General features: G+C 42.7%; 2 protein-coding genes across 3 annotated transcripts in view; one reads left to right on the forward strand and one right to left on the reverse strand.

Annotated features, from left to right (window-relative positions):
* LOC129469831 (putative pleckstrin homology domain-containing family M member 1P) overlaps positions 1-23,233 on the reverse strand; it is a 38,533-nt gene that overhangs the window by 5,244 nt on the left and 10,056 nt on the right. For both annotated transcript variants that reach the window (XR_010117954.1, XM_055256962.2), the window contains exons 2-3: positions 17,708-17,821; positions 2,528-2,739 (exon numbers count right to left, since the gene is read on the reverse strand). Coding sequence is in view for 1 of the 2 variants with exons in the window: in XM_055256962.2 (XP_055112937.1) it covers positions 2,528-2,739; positions 17,708-17,722 (227 nt within the window). In the remaining variant the exon portion in view is untranslated. The remainder of the gene's footprint in view (positions 1-2,527; positions 2,740-17,707; positions 17,822-23,233) is intronic.
* On the forward strand, positions 19,874-22,637 carry LOC129469832 (monocarboxylate transporter 7-like). The gene is made up of 2 exons (XM_055256963.2): positions 19,874-20,684; positions 22,465-22,637. The coding sequence occupies exons 1-2, from the start codon at positions 19,874-19,876 to the stop codon at positions 22,635-22,637; spliced, it is 984 nt and encodes a 327-aa protein (XP_055112938.2).

Raw genomic sequence — 23,233 nt, forward strand, 5'->3', positions numbered from 1 at the left:
TGTTGTGGCAACACGTGTGTGTGGATGGATTGAGGTGCAGAAGCAGGTGGTGGTGGGCTCCGACAAGGGCTGATTGAATGGTCTCCTTTATTCCCTTTCATAAATTTTCCTCGCTTGGAAGATTGACCTTTGTAAAGAAGAAAAACGTTTTAGAAGAAAAAAGGAAAAGATCTCTGCATGCCCTCAGCTCAGATGCCATCTCCTCTGGGAGCTCCTCTGGCCCCTGCCAAGGCTGGATCAGGTGCCCTCAGGGCACACACGATGCTGACCCACGGCCATCTGTGGCCCAGACTCTGGGTCCCTCATGCAGCCCTCACCACTGCTCAGGAGGCCACAGGAATGGAGGAATCACTGGCCCATTTTATAGATGGGAAAGCTGGACCCAGAGAAGTAAAGCAACTTTCCTGACTCACAGTGGGTGAAGGCCTCCCACGCTCTTTCCCCTGCCCCATGCTGTTTCCATGGGACTTCCACAGGCATGGGAAGCAGGCTGAGTGCATAGAAGGAGTACAGCGCTGCTGCCCAGGGATGGAGCAGGAGGGCCAGGGAGAGAGAGACAGGGCTGCCCCTGGTGCCCACAGAGACAGGTCAGTAAAGCCGATGAACAAACTCTCAGCAGGGTGGGGATGGGTGAATGGGGCTGGGGTCCACAACCCACCCCACAAGCACCTGGTCTACACAGGTCTGCAGGCCTGTGCAGGTACCTTCCTCCTTGATCAAGGAGGGTGATGAGGCCCCCCCTGACCCCAGAGATTTCGCCACCTGGTTAGGTGGGCAGGAGGATAGTCTCTCTGGAGCCCTGGGTCATGGACTCTCAGAGGTAGGGAGTGAGTCAGCACTTGCCAGGAGGTGGAGACCCAGTCACCTGCGATGCTTGGGATGGGCAGAGCCTCCTGGGGCGAAGCCTTCTAAGGGTCTAGGGTCCCACATGGTGGTTCCCCCGAGGGGTTTCTGTTCCTCCAGGCCCTGCAGAGGAGACCAAGGTTCAGCTGGCAGCTGTGGGGCCAGATTCTCCTCTTTGCCTAGGGGAGAGCCCCCGCAGCACCCCTTGAGAGCCCCTGGGGACCTGCTCGGGGCACACCCTGGCCCTGAGGAAGCCCAGCTCTGGGAGCACTGCAGCCAGGATGGAGGAGGCAGTCTTTAGAGAGGCGCTGTCTAGGCCAGCCCTGTGGGGAGGGAAGGCCAGACGGGGTAACCTGGAGGGGCTTGTGAACTGGTCCCTGCCCCCAGAAACCCAGCAGAGGTGGACTCGAAGCCCATTCTGGGCAGTAGGCACTGGCAGGCTTCTCCGCCTGAGGTCTGCCCTCCTGAGGGTGCCGGGAGAGCACAGCCCTGGGAAGACTGCGGCCTGGGCGTGACCTGAGGACTAGGAAGCGTTTGTGACATGCATGGAGAGGCCTAAGTCCCTGTTGAAGCCCAGCATCACGTCCCATTCCTGAGCACCAAAGGCCCCAGGCCCTGGGTAAGAGAAGCTTCCTGAAGGGCATCCTGGGGCCTTGCCCTGATCACGTCTTCTTTGGAGAATTTCGGGAGGGAGGCTGGCATGGGCCAGACAACTGGCTGGGACAGGGAAGAGGCGGGAACATCTGGCCCTCGCCTGCCTCTCACCGCACTTCCCGCTTCCCTCCTCACTGTAGCCAAAGTTCTCCCTGGGCTTTCCACTGACGGTTCATGGCCTGTGCGTGCTATTCCTTCTGTCTGGAACGCTCTTTCCCCCTTTGCTTCCCCTTTCTAATTCTTCATTTTTCAGGTCTCATCTTAGAAGCCACTTTCTCCAGGAAGTCCTTCCTGCTTTGTCCTCCTCTGATCTGGGCTGGATGTCAAGCCTCTGTGCTTCCAGGACGTCCTGCCTCTCACCCTCACCCCCGGAAGGAGTTGCTGGCTTTCCCACCTATCTCCCCTCTCACCCTCACCCCTCCCCGGATGGAATTGCTGGCTTTCCCACCTATCTCCCTCTCACCCTCACCCCTCCCTGCATGGAGTTGCTGGCTTTCCCACCTGCCTCCCCTTCTCACCCTTACCCCTGGATGGAGTTGCTGGCTTTCCCACCTGTCTTCCCTGCCACCCTCACCCCTCCCCAGATGGAGTTGCTGGCTTTCCCACCTGTCTTCCCTGCCAGGCCAGAGGCTTCCCGCGGGTCAGCCCTGGCACTGCCCTGCTCAGTGCTGGAGCCCACATGCCTCGCCAGGTGTGCAGTGCCTAGTATGTTCTCAGTCCATGTTTTTGAGTGAACAAATAGATACATGAAAAAAAAACCCAAATCACCCCCAAAAGATGTGATCATTTTCTAGGCCCAATGGGAAGATCTCTGCCCAGGTTTCCTCCACGTGGACGCCTTGCCCTGGGCACTACCCCCGTGTGTGTGTGTGTGTGTGCACGACTGCCTGCATGTGTGTACATCTGTGTGCATGTGCATGTGTGTGCATTTGTGTGTACATTTGTGTGGGTGTGTGCGTGTGTGTGTTCATGTGCATGTGTGTTCATGTGCGTGTGTGTGTTCGTGTGCATGCACGTAGAGGGTGCTCACCTCTTGCTGAGCTCCTTCAGGGCGCCGCTCCAGCACAGGCCCAGGTAATCCCCCAGGAGCTTTAGCTGCTCCTGGCCCCTCCGATGAGGTGCATCTGCTCCACATGCTCGTACAGAGACGCGTTCGCCATCTGCAGGTTGATGAGGGGCTGGGCCCGGATCTGCAGCAGAAACTTCAGGGCCTGCCTGCAGATCTGGGGGAACCACCAGGCACTGGGGATGGGAAGGAATGGCTGTTCAGTGAGCACTGCCCGGCCAGGTGCCACATGACCTGCTTACTTACTTGAGGGGCGATCTTCATTTTACAGATGGGGAAACTGAGGCTCAGGGAGATGAGGGGATTTGGCTAGGGTCACCCAGCTTGTAAATGGTACAGTCAAGCTCTGAACCCAGTTTATCTGACTCCCAAACCCACTCTCCCTCTAAGGGCAAGGGTCGCTGCCCCCTCCCCAACCATGCTGAGATGAGGGAGGGACTGCTCTGGTTAACACCCCCTCCCTCCGGGCCTCACAGTTCAGGGTCTCTGGGTTCAGAAACCCCTGGAGCTCTTTCCCCAGAGTTGTTTCCTGGCCACGCCCATCCTATTCCTAGAGCCGGAGTGCCACAGCAGACACATCTGAGCCGAGGGTTCCCTGTGACCTTCCTCCCTCTCCCACAGAGGCAGCCTTCCAAGTTTTCCACCCCTAACTACACAGTGGAGCTGAAGGGGGCCACTCTCTCCCGGGCCCCCAAAACAAATCCAGTAAGAAGAACATGCTGGAGGTGAGTGGTGGGGTTGGGGAGTAGGAGGGAAGGGGCTTAGTGATGCCAGCCAGCCCTCTGACAACTAGTGACCTGGAAATGACCTGGGGATTTTTGACCCTTAATTCTCTATGATCCAACACTGAGTGCAGCTTTTGGCTGTATGAATAGAGGTAGGAATCCAGAGCCAGAGAGGTGATATTGGTGCAGTTGCTGGCAGTGCTCTGGGACCCTTACTATAGGCAAGCCCCAAGTAGGAGGACCTGGGAAGAATTGGGGCCACCATTCTCAGGGCTCAAGGCCAATGCTGCCCCCCACCCCCAGGGGACCTGTCCTGTGTTTCTAGCATCACAGATTCTGCAGTTTCCCCCCCAGGAGCTGAGTTAATACTAATCCTTGTCCTGGAGGGTGGTGAGGAGTAGGGCCTCTGGAAGAGGAAATTCTCATGCCTAGAATGGCAACCCTCATCCCAGCCTGAGAGAGACAGGAGGCTCCGTGTCCTTGGCTGCTTACTGTGACAGGCCTGGTTGGGAAACCTCTTTCTCCCCAGGTCCCTTTCCCTGCCCCTGAGCCAGAGCCCCATTTCTGACTGGACTGCATCCCCAGTGAATAAACTGGGGCAGTGGGCAAGACTACCAGGCTACCCCCGCAGGAAGGGAGAGAAGACCCAGGAAGGGTTCTCCCAATGCCACACCCTTCACTGTCCACGTGTTGTCTTGTTTTTAAACTACTCTTACCCTGACCTCACTCCCTAGAAGGTTTGAGGCAGATCACAACAGAAACACACCTGGTGAACTGGCAAATTCACTGAAAAGCCAGGACCACAAAAAACAAGTTAGAGATGGGACTCAAGATGGGGAGGAATTAGGGGGCAGATGATGTACAGGTGCTAAGGTGGTGGTTGCCGAAGAAAATTTAGCTCTGACTTTCCTGCTAGGTAAGGTGAAAAGAGAGGGGCTATCAGGTGCATGTCTCTTTGTTGTTGAAGAAATAATAAAACCCACCCAGATGTTGAGGGAATCAAAGCTTTTTCCTAACCCTTCGCTCTTAAATTTCTTGTGTGTAGCTCCATGAACATGGGATCTAGAAGGACAAGTCAGGTACCCTGCAAAACAGCTCCAGGGAGGTTTAATGGGGCTGCTTCAGGTAGCATTATTATGATGAAGGCCAGCAGCATGACCTCATGTCTCAGCTCAGAAAAAGCAATTCTGCAAGGAACCTGACTGTGTAGTTTCTTGATTATTCACCAAGCTCCATTCATTTCTAGAACCAGGATATCTACAAAGCAAAGTTGGAAAACTGGTCTCATCTCATGAGCTACTCTGATGAGTAGGTCTGGAGTCTTGTGGGATTTTTTGTTTTTAATTTTTGTTTTTGTTTTTAGAGACAAGGGAGTTTGGGTTTCCTTTCTACCAGCAGGCACGGCTCAGTGGCAGACCCCAACCACTGGCATCTGGGTTGTATTTCATAATTTGCAGGGTACTTGCAGAACCTTGTCTCATTTAAGCTTTGTAATAACCCCACAAAACAGCTGGTAGTAGCTGAATTTTACAGACACTGAAATGGAAGCTTGAAGAAATTAGGTGAAGTCAGGGTGAGGCAGCTAGTGAGCAGCAGAGCCCGCCCTCTGGTCCCAAGGCCCAGGGACTCTTCTGTCTGCCCCTGGGGGAGTCAGGGCCTTTGCTTTTTGCCCAGGGCACACCCATTGGCTGCTCCCACTGGCCCCCGCTGTGGAGACACCTCTACACTGTAAGAACTATCCAACCAAGGGGGCCGAAGACAGCCTTGCCCCACAGTCCTGAGGCATCAGACACTGTGCAGACTGCCCTGCCCCCTGCTGGCTGCCCGTCCGCTCCCTACGGCCAGCCCTGACCCCGGCCCCTGTCCCCCAGCCACTTCGTTGCTCACCACAGCCCCTATTCTGCTGCTTCCATTCTGGGGCCGGAGTGGAGGGGTGGACCTAAAGGAGGCTGGCATTGCTGAGCCAGCAGCAGGGACACTAGACACAGGCAGCAAGGGGTAATGGGGCAGAATGCAGGCTCTGGAATCAGCCAACATGGCAAAACCCTATCTCTACTGGAAATACAATAATCAGCTGGGTGTGGTGGTGCGTGTCTGTAATCCCAGCTCCTGTGGAGGCCGAGGCACTTGAGCCGAAGAGTCAGAGGTTGCAGTGAGCTGAGATCATACCACTGTACTCCAGCCTGGGTGACAGAGCAAGACTCTGTCCCAAAAAAAAAAAAAAAAAAAAAAAGGAAGCACTGGAGGACATTAAACAAATAGCAGATCCTCCAGCCTGGCCAACATAAAAATACAAAAATTAGCTGCGCGTGGTGGCGGGTGCTACTCGGGAGGCTGACACAGGAGAATCACTTGAACTCAGGAGGCTGAGGTTGCAGTGAGCCGAGATTGCGCCACTGCACTCCAGCCTGGGCGACAAAGGGAGACTCCATCTCAAAACAAACAAACAAACAAAACAAAACAGATAGCAGATCTGATCAAGCCCTTCAGAGCTGTTACATAAACCAACTACTGAAGGTAAAGACCTTTGGAAGAACCATTTAAAACACCTGGGGCTTCATTGGGCTGGATTTGCTCTGAGCTACAGGTGGAATCAAGAGTTCTCTATAATCATCACTTGTATAGAGGAATTTTCAGGGAAATATTTTCCTATTTGACAAGTGAAACAGTATTTTTGTCCTCTGTAGGCAGTTTTGAGACAATATAGCACTTTTCCGGAAGTGCTTCCCTGAATGACTGCACACGATTATGATGACATTCTGGAATGAGGTTTTATAACACTTGTGAGAACACATTGCCCCTTTAGCAATGGAAAACAGGACTTCAGAGCTGCCTTCTGAAAGGCCTGGTCCCTGCAGATGGGACCCACCTGGGACCCTCCTGGTCACCCACCCATCTGCCTCCGGTGTACCACCCGGAAGCTCTTATGCCCCTGTGCGGGCGCTGCCTGGGGGCATTAGACCAAGTATGTGTGCCTTCCCCAGGAAGCAGGCAAACCAAAGAAACAGGCAAACCTAGATCTGAATACCAGCCACACCACTTCATCACTATGTGACCGGACAGATTTCCTAACCTCTCTGAGCATCCATTTCTTCAGCTGTAAAATAATGATAGTTCTTATAGTGTGTTCTTGTAAAGATTAATTAGTAGGGGGAGTTCTGAGTGGTGGAAATATGAGTGGTGGTTATTCTTGACTTTGTTAATTTTTAAAAAAGTTAACAGATCCTTTCCACCACAGCAGCTCCCAAGTTACTAGGAGCTGACTCTGGCCACACCACTCACTCTCCACCCATCTCCCCAGGCTGCTTCTGGCAGATCAGCTTCTTCTTTGTAGGACCCAAGCTCTGTGCCTTCTCTGGCCTCTATTACTGTGACATCTGCCACCAAGACGATGCCTCAGAGATTCTGGCCAGGATCATCCACAACTGGGACCTCACCAAGCACCTGGTAAGTCTCAAGCCCAGCCTGTCACAGCCACTCAGGGCTGCTGAGGGACAGATGGGTGTTCACTCCTCTTTGCTGCTGCTGTTCATCTGTTTAGAGGAGTTTGGCTCCTCTAAACAAGGGAAGCCAGGGTCACTGGTTCAGGCACTGTGACGCTGGGGAGCTAATCAAGAGAAAAGCTTGGCGCCTGTCCACAGCCCCGGGCAGAGCTCCGTTGGTGGCTGTCTTGGTCCCCAGGAGGGAGTGAGGATTGTTTTCTGCAGCTACAGACATAACTGCTTAAGGCACCAGCAGATAAATGATAGATAGATAGATAGATAGATAGATAGATAGATAGATAGATATACAGACAGACAGATAGGCAGGTGGATGGTGGATGAGTGGTTGGGTAGGTGGATGGTTACCTGGGTAGGTGGATGGGTAAATGGGTAGGTGGATGAGTGGATGGGTTGGTGGGTAGGTGGATCAGTAGGTAGATGGGTAGATAGGTGGGTGAATGGGTAGATGGCTAGATGGGTAGGTGGATGGGTAGGTAGATGGGTAGACGGGTGGGTGATTGCATAGATGGCTAGATGGGTAGGTGGATGGCTAGATGGGTGGGCGGTGTGTAGATGGGTGGGTGGATGGGTGAATAGGTAGGTGGATGGGTAGATGGGCTGGCCAGCGAGCTGGCTATACCTTGGAGCAGTCATCCTTAAAGACCATCAAGTAGGTGTATCCATCAATTAATGACAAGGAACCAAGAAGACAGTAAATGACAAAGCTAAACGCAGTAGCAAAGTTGATACAAGATGACATAGAGCTCAAAGAAGGAGCAGATTTTTAATAATATGTCTAAAGCAATAGTTTCATAAATGCAATTGTTAGCTTAGAGGAAGTAATAATGACACACATGGTGAATGGTACATGGTAGAATGCATAGCTTTCTATGATTCTATAGCAAGCTGCAGGAAGAGAAAAAAGAACTTGCACTGTGGTAGACTATAAAAAATTGCTTCAACAAAATTTCAACTGAAATTGGTCTTCCAGACCTTTCTCCATCCCTTTATCCTGAATGGGCTTCTATAAAATCCTCAACAAATAGAATATACAGAGAATGACAGTGTACGATTTCTGAGGATAAGTCATAAAAGTTAATACAGCTCACTGTCTCTATTGAAGCTTGTTGTGGAATTTAGTACCAGGTATAAGGAAGCCAATGCCATGTAGAAAGTCAGCACGTAAGTCTTCCAACAAATAGCATCAGCTAACATCTAAGCCAATGGCTGGCATCAACTTCCAGATTTGTGAGTAAGCAATCTTTAGACAATTCTAGCAACCAGTCTTTGCAATACCCCCCCAATGAAAATGATCAGAGCAAAATCAAAATAAACTTGCTGCTTTATGAAAGTAAGTGTTGTCATTGTTTTAAGCCACTTGATTTAGGGTTAGTTTACTACAAATAAATAGATGACCAGTAAAAAATTTGAGTAGTGAAGATGTAAGAGCACTAAGGATTAAAAGTGCTGAAAGAACTGGAAGTGAACAGCAGAGGAGGAAAAGTTAAGAAAGAAATGAGAGCTCCTGAGAATGTCAAAAACAGAGAGATTTGCATTTCGGCTGAGGATAGGAAGAATATAGATCAAAGGCATAGAGACAAAAATGTGCTTGAAATATAAACTAAACTCCCAGAGCTTCAGCTATTGATAAAATTCAGATTTTTTCACGAGTTCAAGAGATCAAGACCATCCTGGCCAACATGGTGAAACCCCATCTCTACTAAAAATACAAAAATTAGCTGGGCGTGATGGTGGTGCCTGTAGTCCCAGCTACTCGGAAGGCTGAGGCCGGAAAATCGCTTTAACCCAGGATGCAGAGGCTGCAGTGAGCCGAGATTGTGCCATTGCACTCCAGCCTAGCGACAGAGTGAGACTCCGTCTCAAAAAAAAAAAAGTCAGATTTTTTCAGACAGAAGTGTTTTATCAGCATTCAAAATAAATTTACTGAGAAAATCACAGTGTCTCTTTTGGGAAAAGCAACCATTTCCTAGTCCAACTGTCTACCTAAGAGAAGAGTCTGAAATATATATAGCGCTTAACTGTTATTGTATTTCTTTTCTCATAGTTAAAATCACTGAATGCCATCTTTGCATGAAAACATTGTGCAGAGTTCAAAACACTAAAAATATACAAGTAGTTCTTGGTTTTTGGTCATAAAAACAAACTATATTAGATGAGATAAAAGAGCTACTGCTTTTCATTTATTCAATAATAGTTATATTGAATCTTTCTGCCATTGATCTTTACATATACGCAGTGGAACAATGAGTTTATTAATCATATTTCAAAATTTTAAAAGAAACTGAAAATTCAAAATTATAGAGCTAAATTTACACATAATGCTATACTAACAAAATTCTGTGTGTTCAAGGATATTTATTTGAAAATAATTTTATATTTAGTTAATGATAAGTAGCCAGATAATTACTTCTCTATGAAGAAATGCTGAAAAGGATGAGAAGGCACTATTTTAAAATGAACATCTGAGATTTAATCAGAAAACCATTGGTCAATAACTGTTTTAAAACCACTGAAATATGGCCGGGCGCAGTGGCTCACTCTTGTAATCCCAGCACTTTGGGAGGCCGAGGCGGGCGGATCACGAGGTCAGGAGATCGAGACCACGGTGAAACCCCCTCTCTACTAAAAATACAAAAAATTAGCCGGGCGTGGTGGCGGGCGCCTGTAGTCCCAGCTACTCGGAGAGGCTGAGGCAGGAGAATGGCGTGAACCCAGGAGGCGGAGCTTGCAGTGAGCCGAGATTGCGCCACTGCACTCTAGCCTGGGCGACAGAGCGAGACTCTGTCTCAAAAAAATAAAATAAAAAAAAAAATAAAAAATAAAAAATAAAAAAAATAAAACCACTGAAATAAAAATCATCTGACATATGTTGTTTACCTTAAGTATATACTCATTTTGTAAATTTTTGTACACACACACACACACACACACAAGCACTTTTCCCAGCTTTCTCTTCATAGAGTAATTTAATTTATTCCATTTCAAAAATCTTAGACTCAGAAAATAATAAATAATTAAGGAATATTATAGAACCGATTATATGATTTCAGTAAGCTAAAAATGATGTTCGCTGTGTATTTCTCACTATATCAATGACATTCTTTATTATACAGGTATAACAGCTCTTAAGAGCAATTAGTTAAGTAAAATTTTGTCAGAAGATATGAGGATTACTCTCTTATTTAAAAAAAGTAACTTGCCAACAAACAGGCATGACTGAATTAGAGAAGCTTCAGTTTTTTGCAACCCTGCTCCTGAAGTGAAACTTGGATCCTACACATCAAATGGTGGGTTCATCTGCCGTGATACATGACATTTGTTTTATCAAACAGCATAAACTCTGTTAAAGATGTTCCTTAAAAGGTCTAACTTCATGAATACCCTGCCATCAGAGTTGATCTACCATAGATAGACTAACAACTACCAACCGAATAAAATCTAATGCATAAAGGACAGAAAAATAAATTACATTTTTCCACAAATTTACAAAATCGATTGCTCATTAAGACGTTTATGGCTGGGTGAAGTGGCTCACGCCTGTAATCCCAACACTTTGGGAGGCCGAGGTGGGCAGATCATGAGGTCAGGAGTTCAAGACCATCCTGGCTAACATGGTGAAATCCCGTCTCTACTAAAAATACAAAAAATTAGCTGGGCATGGTGGCGGGTGCTTGTAGTCCCAGCTACTCTGGAGGTTGAAGCAGGAGAATCGCTTGAACCCGGGAGGCAAATGTTGCAGTGAGCCAAGACTGTGCCACTGCACTCCAGCCTGGGCAACAGAGTGAGACTCTGTCTCAAAAAACAAACAAAAAAAGAGTGTACAATACTCAAATATAACTCTGTGATTTCAGACTACAAAATTGTGTAATACCTATTTTCAAGTATGTCTGTCAGAAGAGAATGATAATACTTTGAACTTCTTTTAAGATTAAGAACATCCCCACATCTCATACTCTCCTCATTATCAAACATTTATTCAATACCTTATATGTGTTGTAAAATAGGGCTGTAAAGTTGAGTCAATCACAGGCTTTGCTGTCAAGAACTTTGCAAAACAGTAGGAGGAGTTAAGGAAGCAGATTTTTGCAGAAGTGAAGGAAAAGAAGACAGACTTTATTCTAGAGAAGATATAATACATGAGTGACAGCAGAGAAAATATGAATGTATATGGCCTATTGATAATACAATCACTAAGACTAGTTGATTACAGCCAATGGTTAAGAAAATATTGAAAGATGCTTATAAAAGTAGATAGACATTAATTACATAAACACCTGAATGCCATAAAAACGATACTGGATTTGACTGTATTCACAAAATGGTGGAAATAAATTTCAATGAGAAGTTGTTATGCCAAACAATAGCAAAAGTAGCCAAAGCTAAAATTAATTAAATGCTTACCAAGTATTTTAGATGAATTGGTTCATTTCATCTTAAGAAAAACATGAAAAATGCTACTCAATTCTCTTTCCCCTTAAATTCACCCTCTTGACAGTGCTCCATTTACTGGTTTCCTCATTTATATTAGTGAATTTCATTTTTAAACAATTACCAAATTATAGTGAAGTCAGGACCACTTTACAAGAAATTGATCTTTATGCCTAATTATACATAATTGATTTTAGTTAAATGTCCCAAATTACTGTTTCTACTTGAAAGGGCCCTGTTTAGAATCACTGAAGAGTTGCTTGTTTCACTGAAAACACAGAAAAGTTCTGAAAATTAAACAGAAAGAGAGAGAAAGCCACACTGACATTTGCTGTTCTGTGTTGGTGGTGTAGCTTTTTTTCAGATGAACTCTCTCACTGAAAACTACAAAAGTTCTGTATAAAAACACAGAAATCTGCACAAAGTCCTTTAAGAACGAACAAAACCTGGCAGAAATTGAATGCATGAGTAAACTCAAAAACTTATCCAAAGAAATTATCTAATCTGAAGAATAGTGAGAGGACCACAAATGGTTGAACTAAAATGAATAGAGCCTCAGTGACCAGTAGGAGAATTCTGAGTCTACCATACGTGTAACTGTAGAAGGAAAGATGTATTTTGGCAAATAACTCCTTGGCAAATATTTGGCAAATATCAAAAGAGGCTGAATTAAAATTCTGGTAGAATTTTTAAAATAAATTGATGAGTGAATTCTAAGATTCATATGTATATGCAAAGGATCTAGAATAGTCAGAACAATTTTGATAAAGACTAAGAAACTGGAGGATTTGTTTTATAGAACCTCAAGTTTTAATATAAATACACACTATCAAGAGACACTAATATTGGCTAAGGAAGGAAAAACAGACCAAAGGCATAGAATAGAGATTACAGAACTAGACATACACACACATGTGTTTAATTTATTTTTGATAAGATGGGTAAAAGAAAGAGTTGCCACATGGTGGTGAACTGTATTTCCATATATTAAAAAAATAAACCAACCTTCCATGAAATGCAAAAATTAACTGGGTGGATAATAAACCTAAACAGAGGGCTAAATAACTGTATGTCTTCTAGAAAATTACTTGTGACTTTGGAACATGCAAATGTTTCCTAAAGAAGGCACAACACCTACAAAATGTGTTTTAAAATGATAAATGGATTTATTAACATTGAAAACTTTTGCTTATCAAAATACATGAAAAAAAATAAAAAGGTGGCCAGGCACGGTGGCTCACACCTGTAATCCCAGCGCTTTGGGAGGCTGAGGCGGGCGGATCATGAGGTCAGGAGATCGAGACCATCCTGGCCAACATGGCGAAACCCCGTCTCTATTAAAAATACACAAAATTAGCTGGGCGTGGTGGCGGGTGCCTGTAGTCCTAGCTACTCGGGAGGCCGAGGCAGGAGAATTGCTTGAACCTGGGAGGTGGAGGTCGCAGTGAGCCGAGATCGTGCCACCACACTCCAGCCTGGCGACAGAGTGAGACTCTGTCTCTAAATAAATAAATAAATATCAAAAAAAAAAAAAGCCAGAGACAGAAAAAAAATTTATTTGTACTATATGCATGCCTGACAAGTGACTTCTATCCAGGACATACACAGTTTTTCTACAAATCATTAATAAAAAGACACTTAAAAATGGCAAAATGAGTGAGCCATATTGACTTTCAAGGGCTATAGGACATTACGAGCCTTATATAAATATACACAGATACTACCACATTATTAAATATTTCATTGACATTTTCATGAATAAACCAGAAAAACAACATATTATATTAGTTTAAGATCAAAATCATTGGAGTCAAATAATTCTAAATTATAATTATATTTCTGCCATTTCCTCAAAAGGTAAAATAGAGATGAGTTTAATCATTTTATTTACTACTTCATGGACTTACTGATAAAAGGAAAGGTGCATATTAAATAGTAGTTAAAAATAACCAAAGGACATGAAATTAGTATATCAAAGGGATAGCTGCACCCCCATATTTATTATAGCATTATTCCTAATAGTCAAGATAGGGAATCAACCTACATGTCCATCAAGAGATGCCTGGATAAAGAAAATGTGGTCTATATACACAATGGAATACTATTCAGTCATAAAAAGAATGAAATCCTGTCATTCCTGGCAACATGGATAAACCTGTAGGACATTATATTAAGCGAAATAGGTCAGGCACAGAAAGATGAATACTGTATGTTCTCACTGATATGTGAGACTTAAGTAAAATTTAAGCTCATGGAAGTAGGGAATAGAATTGTGAGTATTAGATGCTGGGAAGGGTAGGGAAAAGGAGGATGGGGACAGTTTGGTTAACGGATACAAAATTATAGCTAGATGGAATGATTTATGGTGTTCTACAACACTGTAAGGTGAATATGGTTAACTGTAATTTATTATATATTTTCAAAAAGCTAGAAGAGAGGATTCTGAATGTTCACAACACAAAGAAATGATAAATGTTTAAAGTGATGAATATGTTAATTACTCTGATTTGATCCTTACATATTGTATAAATATATCAAAATATCACTCCATATCCTATAAATATAATTATTGTCAACTAAAAAAAGGAAAAAATAAGTATTCTATACATTGAACAACAATAAAAAGACATTCACATTGGCATATACATATATCGGTTTAATAACTTTAGCTAAATTATATGCTTTATTGAGCATTCAAATCTTTTCATTTTATAATCAATTTATACTCTCATTTCTCAATATAAGCAATAAAAAGTTTCATTAGCATCCTGAGATCTCATAATTATCAATAATTACTATTTATTAAGTTCACAGTATACACTATGTTGTTGATAGACGCAGAAACTATTTTGAGACAATTTATAGTAGGGTGGAGAACACTTGGAAATAATGTTTTGCCAATAAATCTATGGAGGATTCATCACAATGGAAGAAATTAATTGGAAGGTTCAGAGGAACATTCAGTTCTTTATCTGGATGGAGTATGGTAGCAAAGGAAATTGTTCATATTAGTAACTGATACAGACCCTTTGCTTTTTTTTTTTTTTTTTGAGACGGAGTCTCGCTCTGTCACCCAAGCTGAAGTGCAGTGGCGCGATCTTGGCTCATTGCAAGCTCTGCCTCCCGGGTTCATGCCATTCTCCTGCCTCAGCCTCCCGAGTAGCTGGGACTACAGGTGCCCACCACCACGCCCGGCTAATTTTTTTGCATTTTTAGTAGAGACGGGGCTTCACCATGTTAGCCAGGATGGTCTCGATCTCCTGACCTCGTGATCCACCCGTCTCGGCCTCCCAAAGTGTTGGGATTACAGGCGTGAACCACCACACCCGACCCAGAGCCTTTGCTTTTAAATGTTATGTTATTGTGGATTATGCTGTGCTTGGAAATAAAAGTCACCATCCATGCTAATAATTATCATAGTGACTAGTGAATCAAGAAGAAAAATACTACAAAATAAAGTTTGACAATGTAAAAGTAATAACCCAGAGTAAACTTATATGAACTCCTACCTATTCAATGCCTTAAAAACTATCTACATTATTAAATATGTTAAACATTTGCCATAAATTATCATTCCAAATTTTATAAATACTAAGCCTTAACATTGACTACACATGTGTGCTTATCAGCTCATGTAACTCACATTATTTTTTAAAATTCCACTTATAAGAGCGAGGGCTAGTTCAATTCTCTACATGGCAGGGGGTTAGAGATAGGGTTAAACTGACAGATTAATTTTCCAACTTCTATCAGAATAGAGTCTCAAAATAGGATTAAGGTTCAATTATTAAACATGAAGAAAGTTATATCTGATTTAGCTCCTGCCTGCTTTTCTTTCCATGAACCAAATTCTATTCTTAATAAATTCTACCCACTGGTGAGGATTATGCAAATGGAGAAATATGTACTTTACATTGGAAAATAATCTGTCTACCCTCTGATTTAAACTGCTAACTATTCTAAATGTCTTACATTATTCTCTACTAGTCAGATTGGATCTCTTGTTATCTGTGCAAAATGGTAACTGAAGTTACTGAACTGTAAACATTTTTTATTAATTGAATGCCATTGCAAAACCTTTTTAACATCACTCATCTTGGGTTCAAACATCCCAGCATCCTTACAAATAAACTTTCCTATCTTGAAACTAAATTTGTTTTTGGTAGCTTTAATTTAGTCTTAAACTAAAAACAAAGAGTTTTATTTTCTGACAATCACCTGTTTCCTACATCACATTCATATTTGAAAATGTGTCATGAACTAATAATGTATAGCATAGTAATTTTAACATTTCCTTGCATTGATCAAAAATATACCTTTAAAAATTTAGCAATAAATCTTATACACTTACAATAAATCACTTTCTAATGGATGCATAAATCTCATATAATGTTTTCAAATTTGGGATTACAAGGAAGAATAAATTTTCATGTGGTTTTAGATTAGATTTTAATTCTTAATTTTACTTTTATATTGTTTGAAATTGAAGTTTGACCTCATGGTTAATTATTCTTAGATATACTCTATTTCTGATTTTTCAGAGATATCTGAAAAATCAAGAATTTGTTTTTCTAAGGGCTCTTTAGTTTTGAAATAGGATTGTCATACTCTATGCCATAATTATTTGCAGTCTTAATGTAAATTTGTATTAGAAGTGGGTTATTAAACTGCTTTAGGTATGACGAATATAGTATTCCAAATGATATGAATTCCAAAATTCTGTTTGGAATGAAATTAAAAAGCAATGAGAACTTGACATAAAGGCTAGTTTTATAATAATCATCGGTTGATAAGGCATTAGAAATATTAATTTTCTTTTTTTTTTTTTTTGAGACGGAGTCTTGCTCTGTCACCCAGGCTGGAGTGCAGTGGGGCGATCTCTGCTCACCGTGAGCTCTGCCTCCCAGATTCACACCATTCTCCTGCCTCAGCCTCCTGAGTAGCTGGCACTACGGCGCCCACCACCACAGCCAGCTAATCTTTTGTATTTTTAGTAGAGATAGGGTTTCACCGTGTTAGCCAGGATGGTCTCAATCTCCTGACCTCGTGATCTGCCTGCCTCGGTCTCCCAAAGTGCTGGCATTACAGGCGTGAGCCACCGCGCCCGGCCGAAATATTAATTTTCTGTACTTTTACTATGACTCATTGGAACATAATCTCAATTATGAATCCAGATTCATATATAAAATAATATATATTAATATGCACAGTTGATCATTGTGGAAAATATACATATATTAATTTCTGAAGAGTTTTTTGAAGAAACCAATAAGAAAATATTAGAAAATATGTATGAAATAACCAGATAGATGATGTATTAGAAGGCAAGGAGGAGCAAGTCACGTCTTACATGGATGGCAGCAGGCAAAGACAGAGAGCTTGTGCAGGGGAACTCCTTTTTTTAAAACCATCAGATCTCGTAGACTTATTCACTATCATGAGAATAGCACAGGAGAGACTTGCCCCCATGATTCAGTTACCTCCTACCAGGTCCCTCCCACAACATGTGGGAATTCCAGGTGAGACCTGGGTGGGGACACAGTCAAGCCATATCAGACGGATAGATATAGAAATATTTTATACATCTTTTAAATGTGATGCTTCCTGTACACTTTGGCACAGGCTGCAGGTCTCAAAATAATGCAAAAAATACCCCTATTATAGTTACTGAACCTTCAGAGGGTAATCATTCTAGTTTTCTCAGGATAGCACTAGTTTATGCTCACGGAGTAGAAGACAGAATATTGCCGAAGTATCAGTTCTCTCCATTGGAGCCAAACTTGAAGAAGCTGTGTGATAAGATTTAATGGGGAGCTGGGCACGGTGGCTCACGCCTGTAATCCCAGCACTTTTGGAGGCTGAGGCGGGCAGATCACCTGAGGTCAGGAGTTTGAGACCAGCCTGGCCAACATGGTGGAACCCTCTCTCTATTAAAAACACAAAAATTATCCAGGCATGGTGGCACATAAGGCAATTATCTATAAACCCTGTGACAAGACTGATAGCCTCAATTCTCCTCTCATAAATAACATAAACATAACTCATAATTTCCTGTGGTTCCTACTGACCAAGCTTACTGGCAGCCAAGAAGCCTTGTGCTGGAAGAGCAGCATTATTAGTAACCTTCTCTTCATACCAACTGAAATAAAGAGGAATTAGCTAGTTTTTGGCTGTTTGGGTCTTCAAAGTCCTACAAGCTGTCCTTGAATAATTGATACGATACAATTTGCATCTGGAAAGCATTGAGAAAGAGAGGTAGGTTATCACTGGTTACATTACCATATTATCCTCATGTTAAAAAATAATTTTCTGCTTATGTATATCTCTATAGTTCACACTCCTAGAAAAGATGATGGCAGAATTTAAAGCACCAAGTGGTGATTTGTCAAACCCATCCCTATTTATTTTAACGCAACTATAAATAATAGTACTTGGTTAAAAAAATCCAGGACAAATGGTATATATATGTATAAATATGTATTTTTTACCTGAAAATTGTTCATCACATTCACAAATGAAACTATTCAAAGTAATATTGCTGCAGTTTCCATGGAAACAGATATGTGGTTGACATTGGCCAATTCTTTCTGAGCAATTCATTCCTATAACGATGAAAAAAGGTTTATTTACATTGCATATCAATATTATAACCATCAGTTTTCCCTCAATTCTTTAATAAAAATGTCAAATTCTGACAAATGTAATTTCAGTTATGAAACCATGTTATATGATGATGCATTTAAATTGAAATAAAAATTAATTTTGATACTTTACATAAAGTTTTTCCTCTTCTAACCCCAGACTATGATATCCAAATATTTTTTTCTGGCTAGTGGTATTTGAACTTTATTTAATTTACATAATATTTTAAAATTTTAATTGTTTTTTCATGGTAGATAATATTAGTACATATAAGTACCAGTTTTTCAACATACACTGATAATATTGCAGTGGTAATTTACAAAGTGACATATTCAAATGTGTATTGTGTCTCACCCTTATCCCCTAGCCAAGGGAACAATTCAAAAGGAGAAATAGCCGCCTGGATTTTCAGAATATGTGCACTAACTTGCAAATTCAACATTTCTTTGCCCTTGCTGGCATATCAAATTTTTCAAATCTCACTTACACATACTATTGTGGTCCCACTTTATCAGTTAACATAGCCTTCCATAACATACTTGTACTATGCATATTTAATCATCTTATAATATGCTTAGTGGAGGAATGTGCCCTGGAAATCTCAGGGCACAGCCAGTGGACAAATGCTGTTACAAAACAATGGCATGTAATTTGGCAATCTGCTTTTTTCCTCAGTTTAATTAAGCTCTTAATGTAATTTATAAGCAGCTTTTGCCATTATCATTGATGTCTTTCCAATTCCTTATATACTGACATCCCTGCCTCACTAATGTGGAACTCTTCTTTCTTCATTTACCTCCAAGCAACCCTAAACATAATGAAAATATAAATAATGGAATTATAAATAAAAATCATTGTTTCAAAATGTTTTCCAAACATAAAAACGAAATTAACAGTAGAATGCTCAATAGTCCACGCCCTAATTAAACCTTAGTGAGTTTTATGAGCTAAATTGTGCCCACCCACCCCCGCCAAATTCATATGTTGAAGTCCTAACCCTCAGTATCTTAGAGAATCCATATTTGGAGACAACATCTTTAGAGAAGTACACAATTAAGGTTAAATAAGGTCAGTAGGGTGCATCCTAATCCAATGTGACTGGTGTGCTTCTAAGAGGAGAATATTTACACACAGATACATACATTGCTTTCGCACCAGGTAGGTGGACTACAACAGTCTAAGTATTAATGTGGATGAGGGACGTCACTCAGGTATTCTTGCTATGCTAACTTTTGCCAACAGTATGGATGACTTTAAGTATATGCGTAATGAGAGGTTATTTACGTCTCTTCTTCAGCTCATTTTTAGGATCTGTCCTCCCTAACCCCCACTTTAGGAATTCAGACCACCTTAATAATAGGTTTGAATTCCTAGCTGGGCACATATGCAGTGGTAGGGCTTTCTTGACACATGCATTCCAGAATAGTCTAGTAATTTGCAATTGTTCACCTGTTATGTCCTCTCCTTTTTCAAAAGAGCTACATTCAATGTGGATTTAGATTATGCTAATAAAGACAGCATTCTTACCTGTGTGCAGATCATCCCAAAACAAAATTTTTGGCCAGGCACAGCGGCTCATGCCTGTAATGCCAGCCCTTTGGGAGGCCGAGGTGGGCGGATCACCTGAGGTCAGGAGTTGGAGAACAGCCTGGCCAACATGGTGAAACCCTGTCTCTACTTGAAACACAAAAAACAGCTGTGCATGGTGGCACATGTTGTAATCCCAGCTACTTGGTAGGCTGAGGCAGGAGAATTGCTTGAAACCAGGAGGCGGAGGTTGCAGTGAGCCAAGATCACACTACTGCACTCCAGCCTGGGCAACAGAGCAAGACTCCGTCTCAAAAAAAAAAAAAAAAGATTGAGTACATTCATAATGCTGAGTATAATAAATTTCCACAAAACTTATAATGAAATCTGGATCCATATTTCTTCTTGATGGCTTCTCCCGCATCTTGAGTCCATTATTGACCTTATATTTTATTTCTTCTGCACTCCGGCCTATTCAAGCAATCATGGCGCTGAAGGAGCACATTGGCTGGAGATACAGCCTCCTCTTCGTGGGCCTACTACAGTTAAACATTGTCGTCTTCGGAGCACTGCTCAGACCCATCATCATCAGAGGACCAGGGTCACCGAAAATAGTCATCCAGGAAAATCGGAAAGAAGCGCAGTACATGCTTGAAAATGAGAAAACACGAACCTCAAAAGACTCCATTGACTCAGGAGTAGAACTAACTACCTCACCTAAAAATGTGCCTACTCACACTAACCCAGAACTGGAGCCGAAGGCCGACATGCAGCAGGCCCTGGTGAAGACCAGCCCCAGGCCAAGCGAAAAGAAAGCCCTGCTATTAGACTTCTCCATTTTGAAAGTGAAAAGTTTTATTTGTTATGCATTATTTGGTCTCTTTGCAACACTGGGATTCTTTGCACCTTCCTTGTACATCATTCCTCTGGGCATTAGTCTGGGCATTGACCAGGACCGCGCTGCTTTTTTATTATCTACGATGGCCATTGCAGAAGTTTTCAGGAGGATCGGAGCTGGTTTTGTCCTCAACAGAGAGCCCATTCGTAAGATTTACATTGAGCTCATCTGCATCATCTTATTGACTGTGTCTCTGTTTGCCTTTACTTTTGCTAGGGAATTCTGGGGTCTAATGTCATGTAGCACATTTTTTGGGTTTATGGTTGGAACAATAGGAGGGACCCACATTCCACTGCTTGCTGAGGATGATGTCGTGGACATTGAGAAGATGTCTTCTGCAGCTGGGGTCTACATCTTCATTCAGAGCATAGCAGGACTGGCTGGACCGCCCCTTGCAGGTAATTTAAATACACAAAATACAAACGCTTGTCTACTTTCCCTTATGAGTTGTGCTAGCTTCCTGTTCAAGCCATAAAAAACTTACTGCTGTTTTATATTTCCATTGAATTTTAGAGCTGCCAGGGATTAGAGATTACTTGAGCCAGCCCTCTTGATTTAAATATGAGGAAACTGGCCGGGCACGGTGGCTCACGCCTGTAATCCCAGCACTTTGGGAGGCCGAGGCAGGCAGATCACAAGGTCAGGAGATCAAGACCATCCTGGCTAACACAGTGAAACCCCGTCTCTACTAAAAATACAAAAAATTAGCTGGCATGTGTGGTGGCGGGCACCTGTAGTTCCAGCTACTGGGGAGGCTGAGGCAGGAGAATGGTGTGAACCCAGGAGGCGAAGCTTGCAGTGAGCCGAGATCATGCCACTGCACTCCAGCCTGGGTGACAAAGTGAAAAAAAAAAAAAAAAATATATATATATATATATATATATATATATATATATATATATATATATGGAAACTGAAGGCCAAAGAATTGAAACCAAAGGGCAGATGGTTAAATTAGTGGTTGAATCAGGACTGGAAGCTGTGTCTGTAGTCCAGATTGACCTAGGCTTTTCTTTTTTCTTTTTTTTTTTTTTTGAGACAGAGATTTGCTCTGTCACCAGACTGGAGTGCAGTGGCCCAATCTTGGCTCATTGCAACCTAAGACCTAGACATAAGCCCCTCACCCGGGTTCACGCCATTCTCCTGCCTCAGCCTTCCGAGTAGCTGGGACTATAGGCGCCCACCACCATGCCCGGCTAAGTTTTGTATTTTTAGTAGAGACAGGGTTTCACCATGGTGGCCAGGATGGTCTTGATTTCTTGACCTCATGATCCGCCCGCCACGGCCTCCCAAAGTACTGGGATTATAGGTGTGAGCCACCGCGCCCGGTCGACCCAGGCTTTTTCTATCACCTTGCCTTCTCTCATGCTAGACAGGAATGCATGGATTTATCACCTTCAGAGCCCACCTGACTTTTGGAATGACAGAAATATCGGACTTCTGTAAGTCATCTTCCCTTCTTAGGAAAGGTATTTGGGAATAGAAAGCAGCACTCTGTAAATACCTAATTGATTTGTATAGAATATTTCCTTGTAAGAGGGACATATGTATGTTTCATAGCTTAGATCCCAAATGGGTCTTTAAAGTGTTGTGATTAGAAATTGTACCCCGTCAAAAGATACCTACAGTGGGCCAGGCGCAGTGGCTCATGCCTCTAATCCCAACACTTTGGGAGGATGAAGCGGGCAGATCATTTGAGGTCAGGAGCTCCAGACCAGCCTGGCCAACATGGCAAAACCCCATCTCTACTAAAAATACGAAAAGTAGCCAGGCATGGTGGCAGGCACCTGTAATCCCAGCTATTCGGGAGGCTGAGGCGGAGGTTGCAGTGACCCGAGATCGTGCAATAAAAACCTAAAGTGAATTCAAGTGAAAATAATACAGTTCCTTCCTACCAAAGAATATTACATTTTCAAAGAAGTATGCATCTAAATGTCCCAGGTTTTAGATTCTCTGCTAGGACAGACTTAGCCCAAGAATAAGAAATATATTATGTTTGTCTCTTTCTCCTCTCCAGTCTAGTAAAGATTTCTACCTTTAACGCCCATTTTTCTTTAGAAACACAAAAGAAAACAAGGAAGGCAATGAAACCGAGAGGCTTCTGAATGCGATGGTCGCCTGGGTGAGGGGCTTATGTCTAGGAAGGATGCTGTTAATGGATGCCATGCTCTCTTCTAGATTTGTTGGTGGACCAAAGTAAGATCTACAGCAGGACCTTCTACTCCTGCGCAGCTGGCACGGCCCTGACTGCTGTGTGCCTTGCCCTGGTGAGACCGTGTAAGATGGGACTGTGCCAGCGTCATCATTCAGGTGAAACAAAGGTAGTGAGCCATTGTGCGAAGACTTTATAGGACATACCTGAAGACTTTCTGGAAATGGATCTTGCAAAAAGTGAGCACAGAGTTCACTTGCAAATGCAGCCAGTATGACACACTTTCTTACAATAACAGCCACTGTGTTGGCTGGAGAGGGATGGGGTGGGCCCAACAGGGACACAAGGAGGTACAGGAGCTAACCCCTCTACTCCACTTTCAAAACTACACTTTAAAGGAAATGTGTATGTGAAGAGCACTACCAACATCGCTTTTGTTTTGTTTTGTTTTAAGCTTTTCTTTTTGCTTGTTTTTAAAGCCAAAACAAAAAACAACCAAGCTCTCTTCCATCTATAAATCTGGCTGTATTCAGTAGCAATACAAAAGATATGTAGAAAGACTCCTTGGTTCACATTCCAATATTAAAATAGGGACATGAACTGGCAAAGTGGTTTTAAAAGCTTTCACATGGGATAAATGATTTTCTTTCTTTCTTTCTTTTCTTTCTTCCTATGGTCGTGTCAGAATAAACTACTATCTTGAATAAAACAACATCCAACCCAGGTCATTGAAATGAAATTGGCCAGTCAAAAAAAAAAAAAAAAAAAGACTTCAATTATTTAAAAAATCCCTAA

This window comes from Symphalangus syndactylus, chromosome 20 (assembly GCF_028878055.3).
Source record: "Symphalangus syndactylus isolate Jambi chromosome 20, NHGRI_mSymSyn1-v2.1_pri, whole genome shotgun sequence".
NCBI classification, from domain to species: domain Eukaryota; kingdom Metazoa; phylum Chordata; class Mammalia; order Primates; family Hylobatidae; genus Symphalangus; species Symphalangus syndactylus.

Bases quoted from the DNA above. Each gene is read 5' to 3' on its own strand.
- LOC129469832 (XM_055256963.2), top strand. From the start codon at position 19,874: ATGGCGCTGAAGGAGCACATTGGCTGGAGATACAGCCTCCTCTTCGTG. The intron at 20,685-22,464 runs GTAATTTAAATA...GCTCTCTTCTAG, and splicing joins GGCTGGACCGCCCCTTGCAG to ATTTGTTGGTGGACCAAAGT.